Source organism: Cetorhinus maximus, unplaced genomic scaffold (assembly GCF_964194155.1).
Source record: "Cetorhinus maximus unplaced genomic scaffold, sCetMax3.hap1.1 HAP1_SCAFFOLD_567, whole genome shotgun sequence".
Classification (NCBI taxonomy): Eukaryota; Metazoa; Chordata; class Chondrichthyes; order Lamniformes; family Cetorhinidae; genus Cetorhinus; species Cetorhinus maximus.
In genome coordinates, this window is record NW_027596509.1 from 190,760 (window position 1) to 208,253 (window position 17,494).

At 47.0% G+C, this 17,494-nt stretch overlaps 1 protein-coding gene across 2 annotated transcripts in view; it reads right to left on the bottom strand.

Moving 5' to 3' along the window:
* The window catches only part of LOC144674143 (uncharacterized), a 52,974-nt gene that overhangs the window by 15,451 nt on the left and 20,029 nt on the right, over positions 1–17,494 (bottom strand). Inside the window, exons 8-14 of one of the 2 annotated variants that reach the window (XM_078535636.1) lie at positions 14,290–14,468; positions 12,876–13,074; positions 12,425–12,629; positions 8,635–8,808; positions 6,987–7,095; positions 5,121–5,269; positions 495–600 (exon numbers count right to left, since the gene is read on the bottom strand). In XM_078535636.1, coding sequence (XP_078391762.1) covers positions 495–600; positions 5,121–5,269; positions 6,987–7,095; positions 8,635–8,808; positions 12,425–12,629; positions 12,876–13,074; positions 14,290–14,468 — 1,121 coding nt within the window. Of the gene's footprint in view, positions 1–494; positions 601–2,015; positions 2,122–5,120; positions 5,270–6,986; positions 7,096–8,634; positions 8,809–12,424; positions 12,630–12,875; positions 13,075–14,289; positions 14,469–17,494 lie in introns of both variants that reach the window. The other variant, XM_078535637.1, reaches the window with a different exon arrangement.

Sequence of the window (17,494 nt, forward strand, 5' to 3'; positions counted from 1 at the left end):
ACAGGCAGAACAGACAGACAGACAGACACACACACACACACTAAGGCACACACTCATGCAGCCATACACAGGCAGAACAGACACACACACACACACACAAAGGCACACATACACAGGCACACACTCATGCAGCCATACACATACACTCACACACACACAATCACATGTACAAAATGAGTAGCTGCTCTGGCTAATCTGACTTTCCTCTCTTCAGCAGAAGGACATTGGAGTCAAATGCTACATTCAGCAAACTGAGCCCAGCCCTGAGGGTTCCTGTATACAGATAAACATGGAGCAACCAGCTTCAAAGAAAAGATTCTGGAGCAAGATATCCTTAGCCAATTTGACACATGAGTAGAAAGAAAGTGTTTTCAATTCTGCTGTAAATCGCTCATGGGCTAAATCTCTTGGCCTGAAAATCACATGTTTTACTTGGGATCTAACATCTCCAGTGAGAGATGGAAAGGGAAATTTGTTAAGGCCACTGATCATACCTCTGCTCGAGGAAACTTCTCCAGATGATCGAGCGTAAATATGGATTCAATTTCAGCGATAAATTGTTTATAATCAACGTAGTCCGGTTTCTCACACGATTCATACCTGGTGCAGGGTGTAAATTGAAAGGCCTGAGATTATCCACACTTAATGCTGAAAAAATACCTCAAATGTTTTAATTGTTCATCATCTAGTCCGTAATGTTTGTAACAGTTTGTAATGGAGGGTAATGTTAACAATAGTTTATTGTAGTTGGTGAAGTAGGATGATGTTTAGGATAGTTCCCAGTATTACATGTTTGTAATAGTTTGAATATGGGACAATGTTGATGACAGTCTGTAATATCAGATCATATTGGCATCAGTTTGAAATGTGGAAAATGTTACTGACCTTTCTGCAAAATAAGGATGAAGAGAGAATGAAAGAAGATGCATATATATCATAAAAACAAAAAACTGCGGATGCTGGAAATCCAAAACAAAAACAGAAACAGAAATACCTGGAAAAACTCAGCAGGTCTGGCAGCATCGGCGGAGAAGAGCACAGTTGACGTTTCGAGTCCTCATGACCCTTCAACAGACCCTTCTGCTGAGTTTTTCCAGGTATTTCTGTTTCTGTTTTTGTTTTGCATATATATCATGTCTTTCATGGTCTCAGAATGTCCCAAAGTGCTTTACAGCCAATATAGTGTAGTCACTGATGTAGTGTAAACTTGCCATAGCAGGACTGCATCAGAGGTTCACCATAAGGGATTGTCTACTGAGGACAAATTGAGGAAACTGGGCCTCAATTCTCTAGAGTTTCAAGGATCGGGAGGTGATCTCATTGAAACCTACAAAATTCTTACAGGGCATGACAGGTCGGATGTGGATAGGATGTTTCCTCTGGCTGGTGAGTCTAGAACTAGGGGACACAGTCTCAGGATAAGGGGCAGGCCATTTAGGACTGAGATGAGGAGAAATTTCAACACTCAGAGGGTAGTGAGTTTTTGAAATTCTCTACCCCAGAGGGCTGTGGAAGCTCAATCATTGAGCATGTTCAAGACAGAAATCGATAGATTTCTGGAGACTAATGACATCAAGGGATATGGAGATAGTCCAGGAGAAGACCAGGAGAAGCAGGAGAAACTCAGGCGAAGAGTCATGTTAGACTCGAAGCGTTAATTCTGTTTCTCTCGCCACAGCTGCCGCCAGACCTGCTGATTTTTTCCAGCATGTTCCGTTTTTATTGCAGGAGAAGACTCTAACGATTGTTAAGCCTGCGCCACCATTCAAATATAATCATGGCTAATCTTGGCCTTCGACTCTTATTTTCCTGCCCGCTCCTCATATCCCTCGATTCCCTGAGAGAGCAGAAAAAATCTGTCTATTTGACACATGGGTAGAAAGAAAGTGTTTTCAATTCTGCTGTAAATTACTCATGGGCTAAATCTCTTGGCCTGAAAATCGCGTGTTTTACTTGGGATCTAATATCTCCAGTGAGAGACGGAAAGGGAAATTTGTTAAGGCCACTGATCATACCTCTGCTCGAGGAAACTTCTCAAGATGCTCGAGCGTAAATATGGATTTAATTTCAGCGATGAATTGTTTATAATCAACGTAGTCCGGTTTCTCACACGATTCATACCTGGTGCGGAGTGTATCCAACGATGGAGCATCCACAACCCTCTGAGGTAGAGAATGCCAAAGATTCACAACCCTCTAAGTGAAGAGATATCTCCTCATCTCAGTCCTAAATGATCGTCCCCTTACCCTGAGGCTGCGATCCCGTGTTCTAGATTCCCCAGCCAGGGGAGACAATGGGCGGAATTTTATGGGCCCCGTTGCGGTGGGGGTGGGGCTGGAAAATGGGGAAAGCTGTTCAAAAGTCCACTGACTTTGACGTGACTGGAAGATCAAGCCGACAGGAGGGGGCGGTAAAATTCTGACCAATGTCTCAGTCTCTACCCTGGTCTTTCATATTCTTGAATGTTTTCTCATTCTTTTAAACTCCAGAGAACATACACCCAGTTTACTCAGCGCCTCACCATAGGACAACCCTCTCAACCCAATTGGATCAATCTAGCCAACCTTCACTGTACTGCCTTCCATTGCAAGCATATCCTTCCTTAAATATGGAAACCAAATTTCTACACCGGGTCTCACCATTCCTAGGGTGGATAGGGGGGAATCTGGGGCCTGGTGCAGTGTGAAGCCTGAGCGTGAGGCTGGCTGGAAGCCACAGGGAGTAGGGAGCTGGCTTGGCCCTGTGAGTTTTTCCTTGGAGTCAGGGAGGGTGTCCCTTCCCTCCAGTACCCTTGCACTCCTGAGTCCGACTGGGATCACCCTGAGGCCCCATGTGGCTGGGTGAGGCCTCGCTGGTTAATCAGAGGCCGCACGTTCTCCAGCCTGGTTTTAGCGCTGGGTGAGGAGCTACTCGGGGGGGTCTCTAGTGTCATAGTGAGGGGTCATTATTTTGGGTGGATTTTGCTGTGGGGTGAGGAATTATATTTGGAGATTTAGTGCTGTGGTGAGGGTTTTATTTGGTGGGTTTTAGTGCCGTGGGGTGGTGGGGGTCTTTTGGGGTGACTTAGAGCTGTGGTGAGAGGTCCATTGAGGAATTATTGGGGGATTTAGTCGAGGGAATTTAGGGAGCGATGGGGGGTTAGAATGCTATGGTGAAGGATTGTTGAGGGGGAGTTAGTGCTGTGGTGGGGGCCTGTCGGGGGGGTTTTAGTGCTGAGACGGCGGCTCACTGAGGTTGATTGGTACTGAGGTGTGCGTTTTACATGGTGGGGGTGGGGGGATGAAATTGCTAAGGTGGTGGACTAGTGAGGGGCTTTAATTTAACTTCACCTGCCAAGGTGGGGGCTCTACCCATAAGGAAAAGAAGAGTTTGGATCGGTATCCGTATTTCCCAGTTTTTACTGATTTTTTTCCTTCTGGGTATCGAAGGGATTAGTGACTAGGCTGGGTTTCACCGGTGGGCACTGCAGGTGTAGAGGGTGCTGGCCAGGGAATGGCACACCTGGAGGACAAGATCACATCTACATCCGTGGCAATCTGGGCCCTGCCCATTGACGTCTTTCAACATTTACAACAAGAGCTCATGGCTCAGGGGATAAAGCTGACCACAGAATCTTGAGTGGAGTCCCTTTAGGTGTTTGGTGTTTCCCTCAGGTTAGCTCCTTCCGGCAATCCTGTAACCAACTAGGCCTCGGACGTATAGGCTTTTGTCTTTCCTCCAGCCTATGAGATCAAGGGTGGGGGGTTTGGAGGGTGGGGGCGGTTACAGATGCTCAGCAAGTCTGCACCTCCTCAAACCATGGGCAATGCAGCAAACAAAAAATGGTAATCTTCCGTCCAGGAATCTGGAATGTGATGACTATGTGTCCTGAACAATGACCCACATACCACAGCGAGTGTAATGCAAGACAGCCCTGATTGACCCTGAGCTACACAAGCTTGGCGTCAACATTGCCCCTCTACAAGGAACCAGATTAGCCAGCACAGGGTCTATTCATGAGGCCAATTACACCTTCAACTGGCATAGAAAGAGCGCTGAAGACCACCTTGAGCTTGGTGTGAACAATGGTACCATTAAGTATGAGCGAGCGTGTCAGTGGGGTGCAGGGTTGTGCACTGTATATTGGGGTGCACAAGCAAACTTGGGAGGAACATAGGGATGAGGACTTTAGCATTGACTCTACATTACATACTTGGCTCAAGTGCGTTGCACTGGCTGTGGAATGTGGGTCGTTGTTCATGTGAGGGCACATGGTCTTCAGAATGCAGCTTCCAAGCTGAAAGATTACCTTCCTTGGTTTGCTGCTTTTAGGAGGTTGGGGGAGGTGCAGACTCACCTTGCATCTGTAACCAGCCCCCCACCATCCCCCTCTTGACCTGGTAGCCAGAGGAAAGACAAACACCTATACGTCTGGGGCCTAGTTGGTCGCAGGAGTTGCCAGAAGGGGCTAACTTGAGAAAAACACCAACAGCCTGAAGGGACTCTGCTTAAGCTCAATGGGTCACTGTTGCGATGTGTAGACAGTGAAGTGGTATTTCAATGGGTTTGTGTTTAGTGCCCTGCAGTCACTTCCAGCTTTAATCTCCCTTGGAAACAGTTTCCAAAGTTCAGCTTTTGAAAATATTAAATTTATTTAGCTGCAATATTTTATTCTCTGCCCTGTTGAGGTCCACTGCTGTTCCACAAACCCAGATTCCAGCCAGGGAAAGGTACAAGCGACGTGTATTCAGCTGTGTAGCCCCGCAATTTTCTGTACTCAGTACCTCAGTCGGAGACCCTATAACCCATAACTTGCTACATAGACAGAAACTCATATAAGATCGGTTACTGCAGCTATCACTTTTGGGATCTAAACAACATTACAGCATTAACATAGCGCCTTTAACGTAGTAAAACACCTCAAGGCACTACACAGGAGCATTGTCAAACAAAACTTAACACTGAGCCACATATTAGGACAGGTGACCAAAAGCTTGGTCCAAGAGCTAGGTTTTAAGGAGTGTCTAAGAGGAGGGAGAGATGGAGAGATTTACAGAGGGAATTCAAAAAGGGGGTGAATTTAATGATATCAGGGTTGAAGCCCTGTCGTTTCAAGCAGGAAATCTGCAATGTCTACTTACGCTTTCTCGAGAATAGCCATCTCCGAAGGTTGTAGCTCAAATCCGTCCAAGTCAAGCGCCCTCCTGAAGTTAATCTTTAGAATACACCTGCTATTCAGTTTGTCAAAGTCCTTCATATGGTCGCCTATCTTAACCGGCTTTCTGTACATCTGAACCAATACAATACAGATAAGGAGCAGCTCGCAGCAGGAAACAGCAGTCTTTCTGTTTCATGACTCACATCTGAACCACTAACGTTTAAACACACGATTGCTTCACTAAAAAAAGCCTCATATCCTTCTAATGTGGTCTTAGAAAGGAGGAGGGGTGATTTTAGACTTGAGGGGGGCATAACATGGCAACATTGTACTTGCCTCCCCTTTTATACTGAAATCAATAGTCAACGCTGAGATTTATTAAGCTTGCGATGTTAAGTACAGTCTATTCAATATGAGACATCTGGGGTTTTAGTATGGAATATTTCACTTTGCAGTTTAGGTGTTGTGAGTTGGTTGTGATGGGAAAAATGGATATGACCTCAACTCTACTACTAAGGTCATTATTCACCTCATCAACATTCATACTCCCCTTCCCTGGAATCAAAGGCTCTTTGCTGGGGTCTCAAAATGTTCATACCTTATGTGTCAGGCTTGACAAGTACCAGTCAGGTAATTAGTCATTACGGCTGGTAGGTTAGTGGTTGGTTGCTCTTCAAAGCAAGTAGCAGGTTTGTGCTCAGGCTGAGGGAGCCTCTTCCATAGGCCTACTAGTCCTGATGGTCTCACCATCATTTTATCCAGCACAAGCTCCTTTTAATGCGAAAGTGTTTGCACCTAGGTCTGCAAGAATTGTTGGCAGAGCCTGGCTTTGATGCTATTTTCATCTGCCTAGCTCTCATTTCTGTATCTTTGCACACTTCCCTTGCAGAAAAGTGTGAAAAAGTGAGAGGATTCTTTTTTTTATTAATTGTTCATGGGATGTGAGTGTCACTGGCAAGGCCAGCATGTATTGCCCATCACCAATTGCCCTTGGGAAGGTGATGGTGAGCCACCCTCTTGAACTGCTACAGTCCATCTGGTGTAGGTACATCCACAGTGCTGCTAGGATTTTGACCCAGCGACAGTGAAGGAACGGCGATATATTTCCAAGTCAGGATGGTGTGTGGCTTGGAGGGGAACTTCCAGGTGGTGGGGCTCCCAATTATCTGCTGCTCTTGTCCTTCTAGGTGGTAGAGGTCATGGGTTTGGAAGGTGCTGTCGAAGGAGGCTTGGTGAGTTGCTGCAGCGCATCTTGTATATAGTACACACTGCTGCATTTATATAGCACCGTTAACATTGACGCTGATATTAGGACAGATGACCAAAAGCTTGTGAAAGAGGTAAGCTTTTAAGGAGCATCTTAAAGGAGGAGGGAGAGGTAGACAGGCTTTAGAGGAAGGAATTTGAGAGCTTAGGCCTAAACAACTGAAGGGACGGGCACCAGTGGCGAGGTGAATAAAAGGGAGGGCCACAAAAAGCCAGATTTGGAAGAGTGCAGAGATCTCAGAGGGTTGTGGGGCTGGAAAAGATGACAGAGATTGGTTGGGGTGATGTCATGGAGGGATTTGGAAACAAGAATGAGAATTTTAAAAGCGAGGCCTTGCCAGACTGGGAGTCAAAGTAGAGCGGCAGGCACAGGGGTGATGGGTGGGTGAAACCTGGTGCGGGTCAGGGTGTGGGCAGCAAAGCTTTAGACGACGTCCAGTTTGCAGAGGGTGCGAGGCAGGGGATTCTGGCCAGAAGTGAGGTACTCTGTAAAACAGCAGTAATGTGATCGTGATATTGTAATTCTGTGTTGTTCGAGAGAAAATGGGAATGGACTCTGATAACCTGTGCTAAATATTTTCACCTTGGTTTTAATCTTTTCCAAGATGCAGTTGATGTCAGATGAGGCCCCCTGTTCAAGGCTTTTCTTTGACTTATTCAGCAGGTGAATCTCATTCATTAGTTTGTTGTACCTGTGGAAGAATAAAAGCAGAAATATCAAAGGTGCAAAAAGTCCAACCTGCTCATGGACTAACACAGCCTTAAATCCACCTCCCCGATTCCCACAGCACAGCTCCGCACCACCGCAGCCCAGCAACCAGCCTGCTTGGCTCGAGACTCAACAGTGTGGGTCAGCGAAGATTGGCGTGGTGGGCAAGGGGCACTCACTGCAGAATCGAAGATGAGCAGAAGGGCTCTGCATGGCGTTTACAAAGGGTGAAGGGTGTGGGGCATCAGCCGGGAGAGCATCAGGGTAATGAATGAGTTTCAGCTGATCTTTCGGTCATCTCTCCCGTGACATTCGCTGGACTGGAGCCATGGTTCTGTGATCTTTCCTTGTATCCACTGCAACCTTTGGCAGAGTCAGTCGTGCCATCCTCCTCCATCGGATGCCTTTGCTTAGCACCAGTTTTACCAGAACATCGGCAACAACCATGTCCCTTCCCAGCCCTTTCCTGATCTATGCTGAATTAACTCATTTACAGTCACGTTGACGTTAGCAACTCTGAGACTGATGATCGGAATCAACTCAACCTGGGATCTATCTTCTGATCATTACCTGTTGGAAAGTGTTTGTTAAGCAGAGGTAGGATCCGGCTTGGTTATGATGCTTCCCCTTGCCAAATAGCTTCCTGATCTGCATTATCATGGCAGACACATGGGGTTGAATTTTGCCAGCCCCTTTGGGGATGGGCTGGGAGGCAAAGTTGGCGGGTAAAATGGTGAGGGAAGGTGGGTTGGGGGGGGGGTGGGTGGTGGAGTGTCCATCGTCTCCCTGGCACCAAGTTATCTTGCCAGCAGTGGGGCTGTTGGCCCTCCCGCCCAGAGCTCAATTGAGCCACTTAAATGGCCACCCAAAGGTTTCTTCCTGTCACCGCTGGCATTTTACCATGGGTGGGTGGGCACTCTGCCACGTGAGAAAACCACCAAGTAAACCCTGGTGGCCTCCCAGCAGGCTCAGGGGATGGGGGGGGGTGGTCCTCCTATTCAGGCACTCTTTGGCCCACAGAAGGGCCCAGGGACAAGGGGTGCCACCACGTCAATTGTGACACTTGCCCTGACCACACCCCCAACAACGCCACCTGGGCCCACCTGACCGGCTCCAACACCACCACCCCCCACCCACCCACCCACCCCCGACCCCACTTAGCATGGCATCGTTTTCTTCCAAGTGCAGTGCTGGCAGTGGCCACCATGCTTGGTGGCGCTGCTGAGCACTGAGCCCTCCCATTGGCCAGCACTCCTGGGCGTGGATAGCCGTCCTTGGAAGGGGCGGCGGCTCTGCGGCCCTGGGTTAGTCAATCCCTGCAGCAAGTAGAAAGTTCCAACCGTGAGGACATCTACTAAGTTAAGAGGTCATTGACACCCATGTCAATATAACCCAACACAAACTGTCTGCAAGAGACGATGGAGGTGAGGGGGAGGAATGAAAATGGACACAACAGGGTGTTAAAACCCTGCCTGCCACTCCAGTGCCTTTACACCATCCGGTAACGCACACTCGTACTCACATCTTCTCAGGCTTGTCCTGGGGATCCACCTGCTCCAGGAACCTGAAGTAGTTGAAGCCCAGTTCATCAGAGAACACTTTGTCCAGGAGATCCATCTCTTCATCGGTCGCTGGCAGGCTGAGCTGAGAAAGGCACCGGCGAAATTGGGCCCGCAACACGTGCTTATTGTTATGTCTAGAAAATTGACAGTGACAAGACTTACAGAGTGGAACTCGGCCATCTACACTGCACACCCGAGATGGGGGGGGTCACTCTCGGGCTCTGAATTTACTATATACACACGATCTATTAACCGAAAGAGTAATTAGATTATCCACGGTGGAATATTGCCGAATGGCCTATTAGTTAAAAGTAAACTCCTCCACTGGGTAACAGTCTCACCCCATTTCGTATTATGACTTCTACCTGGTGAAGGAGGGGTTTATTCACTCAGAGGGTGGTGAATCTTTGGAACTCTCTGCCCCAGAGGGCTGTGGAAGCTCAATCACTGAGCACATTCAAGGCAGAAGTCCATAGGATTCTGGAGACTAATGACATCAAGGGATATGGGGAAAGTGCGGGACAGTGGCATTAAGGTAGACTATCAGCCATAGTCTGACTGAATGACGGAGAAGCTCGATGGGCCGAATGGCCTACTCCTGCTTCTATGTTCCACCCCAAGTTGAACATCTTTATCTACAGGGAGGATGGGCAGCTTCCTGGTGACTTTGTGTCCAATGCTTTGAAACCAGTTGCTCACACATGGGTGAAAGGGGATTGACTCCATGACAGTGTAAACTGAGTCTGGGGGCCAATTGTCATTTTGCATTGGAATGAGTATAACCATGTGAGGAGGCCAATTCTCAGGTAAAATTTCGCTACCATTACAGTCACAGGCAGACCTGCATTAATACCAGAGCAAAGCCTCCTTTGGAAAAATATGTTGTTTCGCACAGTGGGTAAATTTAAAATGAGCCTTCCAATTAGGACCCCCCCTCCCAATCAGCACCCCCCTCCCAATCAGGACCCCCTCCCAATCAGCACCCCCCCTTCCCAATCAGGACCCCCTCCCAATCAGCACCCCCCCCTCCCAATCAGGACCCCCTCCCAATCAGCACCCCCATCCCAATCAGGACCCCCTCCCAATCAGGATCCCCCTCCCAATCAGGACCCCCTCCCCAATCAGGACCCCCTCCCAATTAGGACCCCCCCCCCCAATCAGGACCCCATTTTACAGCCACTCAGCTTGTAATATAGGTGTGTAATTTAGTCATACAAACATCAGTCAAGGGTTCAATGTTGGAAGCTCCCAGAGTTTTGCAAAGCTCTTTACACTCAAAAAACTACTTTTGAAATATAGGTATTGTTGTCATATATGAAATGTTGCAACCAATTTGTGCATAGCAAGCTCCCACAGACAACACTGAGATAATGACCTGGTAATCTGATTTTTAGCGATGTTGCTTGAGGGATAAGTACTGGCCTGGACACTGGGGATAACCCCAGACTCATTGAAATCAAGCCATGGGATCCTTTCTGGCACCTGAGGGTTTCAGTTTCACATCACAAGGGAGAAGGACACCTCCAACACTGCAGCACTCCCCCAGTACAGCACTGAGGTGTCAGCTGAAGTCCTTGGAATTGAACCTACTTGAGCCAGAGGCAAAAGCTGAGTGTAAACTGTCCTTGCTCAGCACATATGTACAGAGAGAACTGAAGAAGAGCATGTGCCTGGATGTCTAGTGAGATGGGAGATTGGGGCATCAAAGTCTTAAGGGACTGTGTCCCAGAGGTTGCACCCTGTTGGAGATTTGTGCTTGGTGGGTGAATGAATTAGGAAGCATCAAAATTACCTAGAATCAGGTTTGGAATAGTTGGATTCCACAATCTAAGTACAGAAAGTCCCTTTGCCAAAAATCACCTCATTGTGTAGTGTACTGAATACAAACTGCGCCATTTCCTGGCTGTTCGCACAATCTGCACAATTAGCTTCAGTACTCACACTTAATTCACTTAAACCAGGGTATTGATAATCATTGAACTTTGGCCAATCAGAGAGGCCCAGCATGGACCTGTAAAGGGTGGATCCTGACTAATGAGCCTGTTTGAATTTTTTGAAGAGTTGAATGAAGTAATGGTTAGGGGAATGTCTATGGATGTTATTTATATGGACTTCCAGAAGGCATTAAATAGAATACGTCAGAAGAGATTGCTAGTTAAAGATGAGGCTCATTGAATCAACAGCAAATTATTAACCTGGCTAAGTAATTAGCTAACTGGCAAGAGACAGAGTGTAGGGATCCTGGTCAGGGACTAGTGACATCCCGCAGGGATTTGTGTTAGGACTTCAACTATTCACTGCATTTATTAACAATTTAGATGGTGGGTTAAGAAAACCTTACATCCAAGTTTGCTAATGACCCAAAGATAGTCTTGTAAGCAGTTTAGATGGAAGCATAAAATTACTAAGAGATATTGATAGAATGGCCAAAACTGTGGCAAATGTGAGGCCATCCACTTTGGATCTAAAATGTATAGAAGAGGGTACTTTCTCGGAGAAAATCTGGAAACAGTGATGGTCCACTTAGGGGTCCATGTCATGAAGAGGTACAGAAAATAAACAAAAAGGCTAATGGAATGCTGACCTTTACGTCTTAATGACAAGAATACAAGGGGTTGGGAGTCATACTTCAGCTATACAAAGCCCTGGTTAGACCACACCAGAAGAATTATTAGCAGTACTAGGCACCACACCTTAGGAAGGATATAATGACCCTGGAGGGAGCACAACATAGATTTACCGAAATGATACCTAGACTCCAAGGATTAAATTAAGGGAGATTACACAAATTAGGGTTCTATTCCTTGGAATTTAGACAGTTAAGGAGTGATTTGCTGGGAATTTTCAAGATATTAAGGGGCACTGATAGTGAGAGATCTTGTGGCGCAGTTAGAGTGCCCCTACCTCTAGCCCTACGGTCTCTAGGTTCAAGTCCCACTTCAGGAAGGTGTGTTCGTTGCATAGCCAAACAGGTTGATTATCAGCCTGTAACTCCTACCAATATGCCTGATGGCAGGCAGTAAGAGTGGGAGAGTTTCCTGGTCAGCCAGACAGCAGAAAGTAATGGCAAACCACTGCAGTTCTTTGCCAAACATAATCATGGGCCAATCCAATGGAAGTTCATGGATGCCAATGCCCTCTTAGGGCATGGTACCTGAACGAGGAGGACGACCAATAGAGAAGAGTTATTTCCACTGTTTGTGGAATCTAGGACTCAGGGACATAACAATTAGAGGCAGATTTTTCAGGTGTGAAATTAGGAAACATGCAAATATATATAGCATATCGCCATTCCTTCACTGTCACTGGGTCAAAATCCTGGAACTCCCTTTCTAACAGCACTGCGGGTGTACCTACACCACAGGGACTGCAGCGGCTCAAGAAGGCAGCTCACCACCACCTTCTCAAGGGCAATTAGGGATGGGCAATAAATGCTGATACCCACATCCCGTAAAAGAATAAAAGTAAAATGGCGGCAGAAATTTGGAGCTCTCTTCTGTAACTGGCAGTTGATGTTGGGCCAGTGGTTAATTTTAAATCTGAGATTGATAGATTTTTGTTAACCAAAGGTATTAAGGGATCTGCGGCAAAGGTGGGCGTACAGAGTTACGTCAACATTGATCTCGCTGAATGAGGGATCAGGCCCGAGGAGCTAAACGGTCTCCTGTTGCTACATTCCTCGGAGTCGGCCTATTGATTTAAGGAATACACTTATAAGCTTTTCCTTAAGGAAAATGATAACCAACATACTTGTCAAAATCTTGAAACACTGGATATGTCTCGAGATGCCTGTGGATAATCCGCTCCCTCAAACGACACATCAATGACTCGAATTGAGCCCGCTCTGTGGGGTTTAAGATGTCTGCGTCCACGGTGCCAACTTTGGGCAACTGGTAAGTCTCTGATGGTGGGACCTTTGCATTGGGTCTCTTCTCCAACTCAGGGAGGGTGAACACTGGAAAGAGAGTTGGCAGTTATTTAAATAGGAGTGAGGCAACTCTTCAGTAAAAGAGAGTTCTACAAGATGTCCAGGCCACAGTGGGCTTCTGACAAGTCTAAAGTATAGAACTGGTAGAGTACAGGAAACATTACAAAGACAATAAAGCTAGGTGGAGGTTGCACTATATCTTTATAAAGACATTTCCAGTTATGTCTCTCACTCCTGCTCTCCAGTTCGCTGGCTGAGCAAACGATTCTGTACCTGAGTCGATGTCCTTGGTGAAGTTAGTCCAGATGACATGTCCGGGCATCTTGGGATCTTCATAACATTCCACCAAAGCTCTGAATTCGGCATCGTTTAGTTCAGGGTCGAATCCAATTATGCTCAGAGTCCTCCTGAAGATTGGGATGGTGATTCGTCCACTGCGCAAAGTGTCAAAGTCCTCGATGAAATCAACAGTCTGAAATGGAAATATATTTGAGTTAGAGTTGGGGGAGTGGATGGGAGGGGGGGTGGTTGCTGCTCTGTGGGGTTTTTTAAAATTTGTTCTTGGGATGAGAATGGCACTGGCAAGGCCGGCATTAATGGCCCATCTCCTTGAGAAGGTGGTGGTGAGCCACCTTCTTGGACTGTTGCAGTTCACGTAGTGCAAGTACAGTGGTGTTAAAGACGGAGTTCCAGAATTTTGACCCAGCGACGTTCCAGTGAAGGAACGGCGATATAGCTTCAAGTTAGGATGTTGTGTGGCTTGGAGGGGAACTTGCAGGTGGTGGTGTTTCCATGTGTCCGCTGCCCTTGCCCTTCTAGGTAGCAGAGGTCATGGGTTTGGAAGGTGCTGTCGAAGGAGCCTTAGTGAGTTGCTGCAGTGCATCTTGTAGGTGGTACACACTGCTGCTACTGTACGTCGGTGGTGGAGGGAGTGGGTGTTTAAGTTGGTGGATGGAGTGCCAATCAAGTGGGCTGGATGGTGTCGAGATTCTTCAGTGTTGTGAGAGCTGCACTCCTCAGGCAAGTGGAGAGTATTCCATCACACTCCTGACTTGTAGATGGTGGACAAGCTTTGAGGAGTGGGGAGTTGAGTTCCCTGCCACAGAATTCCCAACTTTGAACTCCTCTTGTAGCCACAGTTGATATTTATATGACTGGCACAGTAATGTTTCTGGTCAATGCTCAACATCATAAGGGCCTAGAGAGAGTAGAAAAGGAAAACCTGTTCCTATTGGTGGAAAGTTGAAAACCTGAGGGCACAGATTTAAGGTAATTGGCAAAAGAAGCAATGGCGACACGAGGAGAAACTTTTTTATGCAGCGAGTGGTTAAGGTCTAGATTTCACTGCCTGAGAGTGTGGTGGAGGCAGGTTCAACTGAAGCATTCAAGAGGGAATTGTATTATTATCTGAAAAGAAAGAATGTGCAGGGTTATGGGGAATGGCACTAGGTGAATTTCTCATTCAGAGAGCCAGCACAGGCATGATGGGCTGAATGGCCTCCTTTTGCACAGCGATTCTATGACGGTAACCCCACCCCCCGCCCAAGATGTTGCTGGTCACTCACCCTCCTGCAAGAGGAAAGGAAAGGAGGGGATTTGGGATGGTGGTGGGGGAATCCAACAGGAGAAACAATAAAAAAAAGGGAGATTAAAAATGAGAAGTGAAAGAAGAAGCTCCATTTCTCACCCTGACTCTGTTGACTAGAACATGGTGGCGCATTCGAGCAAGCAGTTCACACACGTCCACCTTGCTGGAGCCCGTCTTCGGCTCCGGGGTGAACCCGAGTTTTTGGTGTTCCAGAGTAGGTGTTGACTCTTCTGCCGGTGTTTCAGGCTCAAAGGAATCCACTTTAAAACCGGTGTATTCTGGAAGAGGGACCACAGAGAATGGCCTTTGATACATTCAAGGTAGGCTTCCTGTTTCCTGCTGTGTGCCGGGCGCAAACGCAAGTGCAATGGGTGAGGGGGGATCGTCCCCTGGGCAGTTTCCAGGTGGGCCCATCCAAAGGGGGAGGAAAATCTCTTGCACCCCATCCCCAGCCCCTCACACATCCATCCCCCCTTATCCCCCCATCCCCCACACCAAACTCCCCCTCATCCCCCCACCACCCCATTGCCCATCAACCCTCCCATCCACCCCCTCCATTACCCACCCCCTCTCCCCCCCACCCCCCACCACTGCTCATAGACATATGGTTGCAAGTGCTACTTAAAGAGGGATTGCACCTTTTAAAGGCCAGCATTTATTGCCCATCCCTAATTGCCCTTGAGAAGGTGGTAGGGAGCTGCCTTCTTGAACCGCTGCAGTTCATGTGATGTAGGTACACCCACAGTGCTGTTAGGGAGAGAGTTCCAGGATTTTGACCCAGTGACAGTGAAGGAACGGTGATATATTTCCAAATCAGGATGGTGAGTGACTTGGAGGGGAACTTCCAGGCGGTGGTGTTCCCATGTGTCTGCTGCCCTTGTCCTTATAGATGGTAGTGGTTGTGGGTTTGGAAGGTGCTGTCTAAGGAGGCTTGGTGAATTCCTGCAGTGCATCTTGTAGATTGTACACACTGCTGCTACTGTGCGTTGTTTGAGAATGTTTGTGGATATGGTGCAAAACAAATGGGCTGTTTTGTCCTGGACAGTGATGAGCTTCTTGAGTGTTTTATGGAGCTGCACTCATCCAGGCAAGTGGAGAGTATTCCATCACACTCCTGACTTGTAGATGGTGGACAGGCTATGCGGAGTCAGGAGGTGAGTTACTCACCACAGGATTCCTAGCCTCTGACCTGCTCTTGTAGCCACAGTATTTATATGGCTAGTCCAGTTCAGTTTCTGGTAACTCCCAGGATGTTGATAGTGGGGGATTCAGTGATGTTAATGCTATTGAATGTCAAAGGGTGATGGTTAAATTCTCTGTTGTTAGAGATGTTCATTGCCTGGCACTTCTGTGGCATGAATGTTACTTGCCACTTGTCAGCCCAAGCCTGGATATTGTCCAGGCCTTGCTGCATTTGGACATGGACAGCTTCAGTATCTGAGGAGTCATGAATGGTGCTGAACAGTGTGCAAACATCAGGAATAATCTAATCATGTAGAGCCCGGGCAGAAAGGGGCTGTCTATACTGTGGGTTCCCTTTATCTTCCTCCAATTGCTCTGCCTATTGTGGCTGCTTCTCAGAATCTTGCCTGATAGGAGAGAGCAGGGTCTGTTCCCTCATGTTGGCTAGGTTCTGAGAATACCAACACCAATTTTGATACCTGCTCAGCTGAGCAGAGTGGGGCGATCCAGAGCGATTCAGGCAGCAGGAGTGCTGCTCGAGAATGCTGATGGTGTCCTCTATAATGTACCTTGTGGCAGCATGGCTCTCACTGTAGGATAGCTCTGTACTTGTGCATGGATTCTGGACCAGAGCTGTGAGGTTTATCTTGGGTGGATTGTCCTTGCCGTCTGGTAGCCAGCCGAGAACTTGCTATAGTTGTTCAAATACAGGTGGCCTGCAGCTAAATGAAGGAAGTGTGACTGTTGCCGGGATAATGGGCATCTACAGGTATATGCTGCACTGCCTGTGGTCACACACCAGCTGCGTATTAATAGAATGAAATCCCCTTCAGCTGAGTTCAGGTAAGGAGAAACAACAGATGGACCATCACACTACTGAGTGTATATATATCCTATATACTACTATATATATCCTATATATCCTACTGAGTGTATATATCCTATAGGCCGCCAACTAGTGGGAAAGTTATCGAGGAACAAATTTGCGGGGAATTTACTGAGAGGTGCAAAAGCTATCGAGCAGTGATAATGGGGTCTTTAATTATCGTTAAATGTAATCTTTATGTAAATGTAAATGTAAACTTTAACTATCCAAATGTAGATTTGTAGAAAGGGCAGAGGGGGGGAAAGAGTTCCAGAAGTGTGTTCAGGAGAATTTTCTTGATCAGTATGTTTCCAGCCAATCACTGAAGGCGGTGGTATTATTTTTGCTGCTTGTTATACAGTAAGACTATTGAAGTCAACGAAACTAAACACCGAGCAGTGCACACAACAGGTGGCCGTTCAATCTGTCCACGTCCCATTTCACCCCTGCTCTCTACTCTTTAAGAATCTTAAATAGTTGCAGTGCCTGCTTTTGCAGCCTACGCCTCTGTTTACATAGGCATTAAGCTTTTTTTTTAAACATCTTCATTTCCTTGCTTTGCCATCTTCAGAGGTTTGTGTACCTACACCTCCAGGTGTCTCTGTTCCTGTATCTCCTTTAGAATCGGACCTTTTTGTTTATGCTGCCTCTCCTCATTCTTCCGTCCAAAGTGAATCACTTCATACTTCTCTGCGTTAAATTCCATCTGCCACTTGACTGCCCATTTTACCTCTCTATGTCTTCCTGAAGTCTGTTCACAGTTTACTACACATCCGGGTTTTGTGTCCTCTACAAATAATGCCCTGTGTAGCCAGTCCTGTGTTTCCAGTCAGACCTAGCCAAGTCAAGGTCATTAGGATATAACAAAAAGAATAGTGGTTCCAACATTGACTCCTGGGGAATATAGCTGTATACTTCTCTTCAGTCTGAGAAATAATCATTCAACACTGCTCTCTGCTCTCTCTCCTGTAGCCAATTTTCGATCCATGCAGCCACTGACCCTTTAATTCAATTTTGCTAACAGGTGGTACTTTATCAAACCCCTCTTGAAAGTTCATATGCAGCAAATCAACTACAATGCCCTCTTCAGCCCTCTTCGTTACTTCGCCAAAGAGCTCCATCAAATGAGTCAAACACAACTCTGTCTTTAACGAAGCTGAGATAAAAGCAAAATACTGCGGATGCTGGAAATCTAGAACAAAAACAAAAATATCTGGAAAAACTCAGCAGGTCTGACGCTGTCAGACCTGCTGAGTT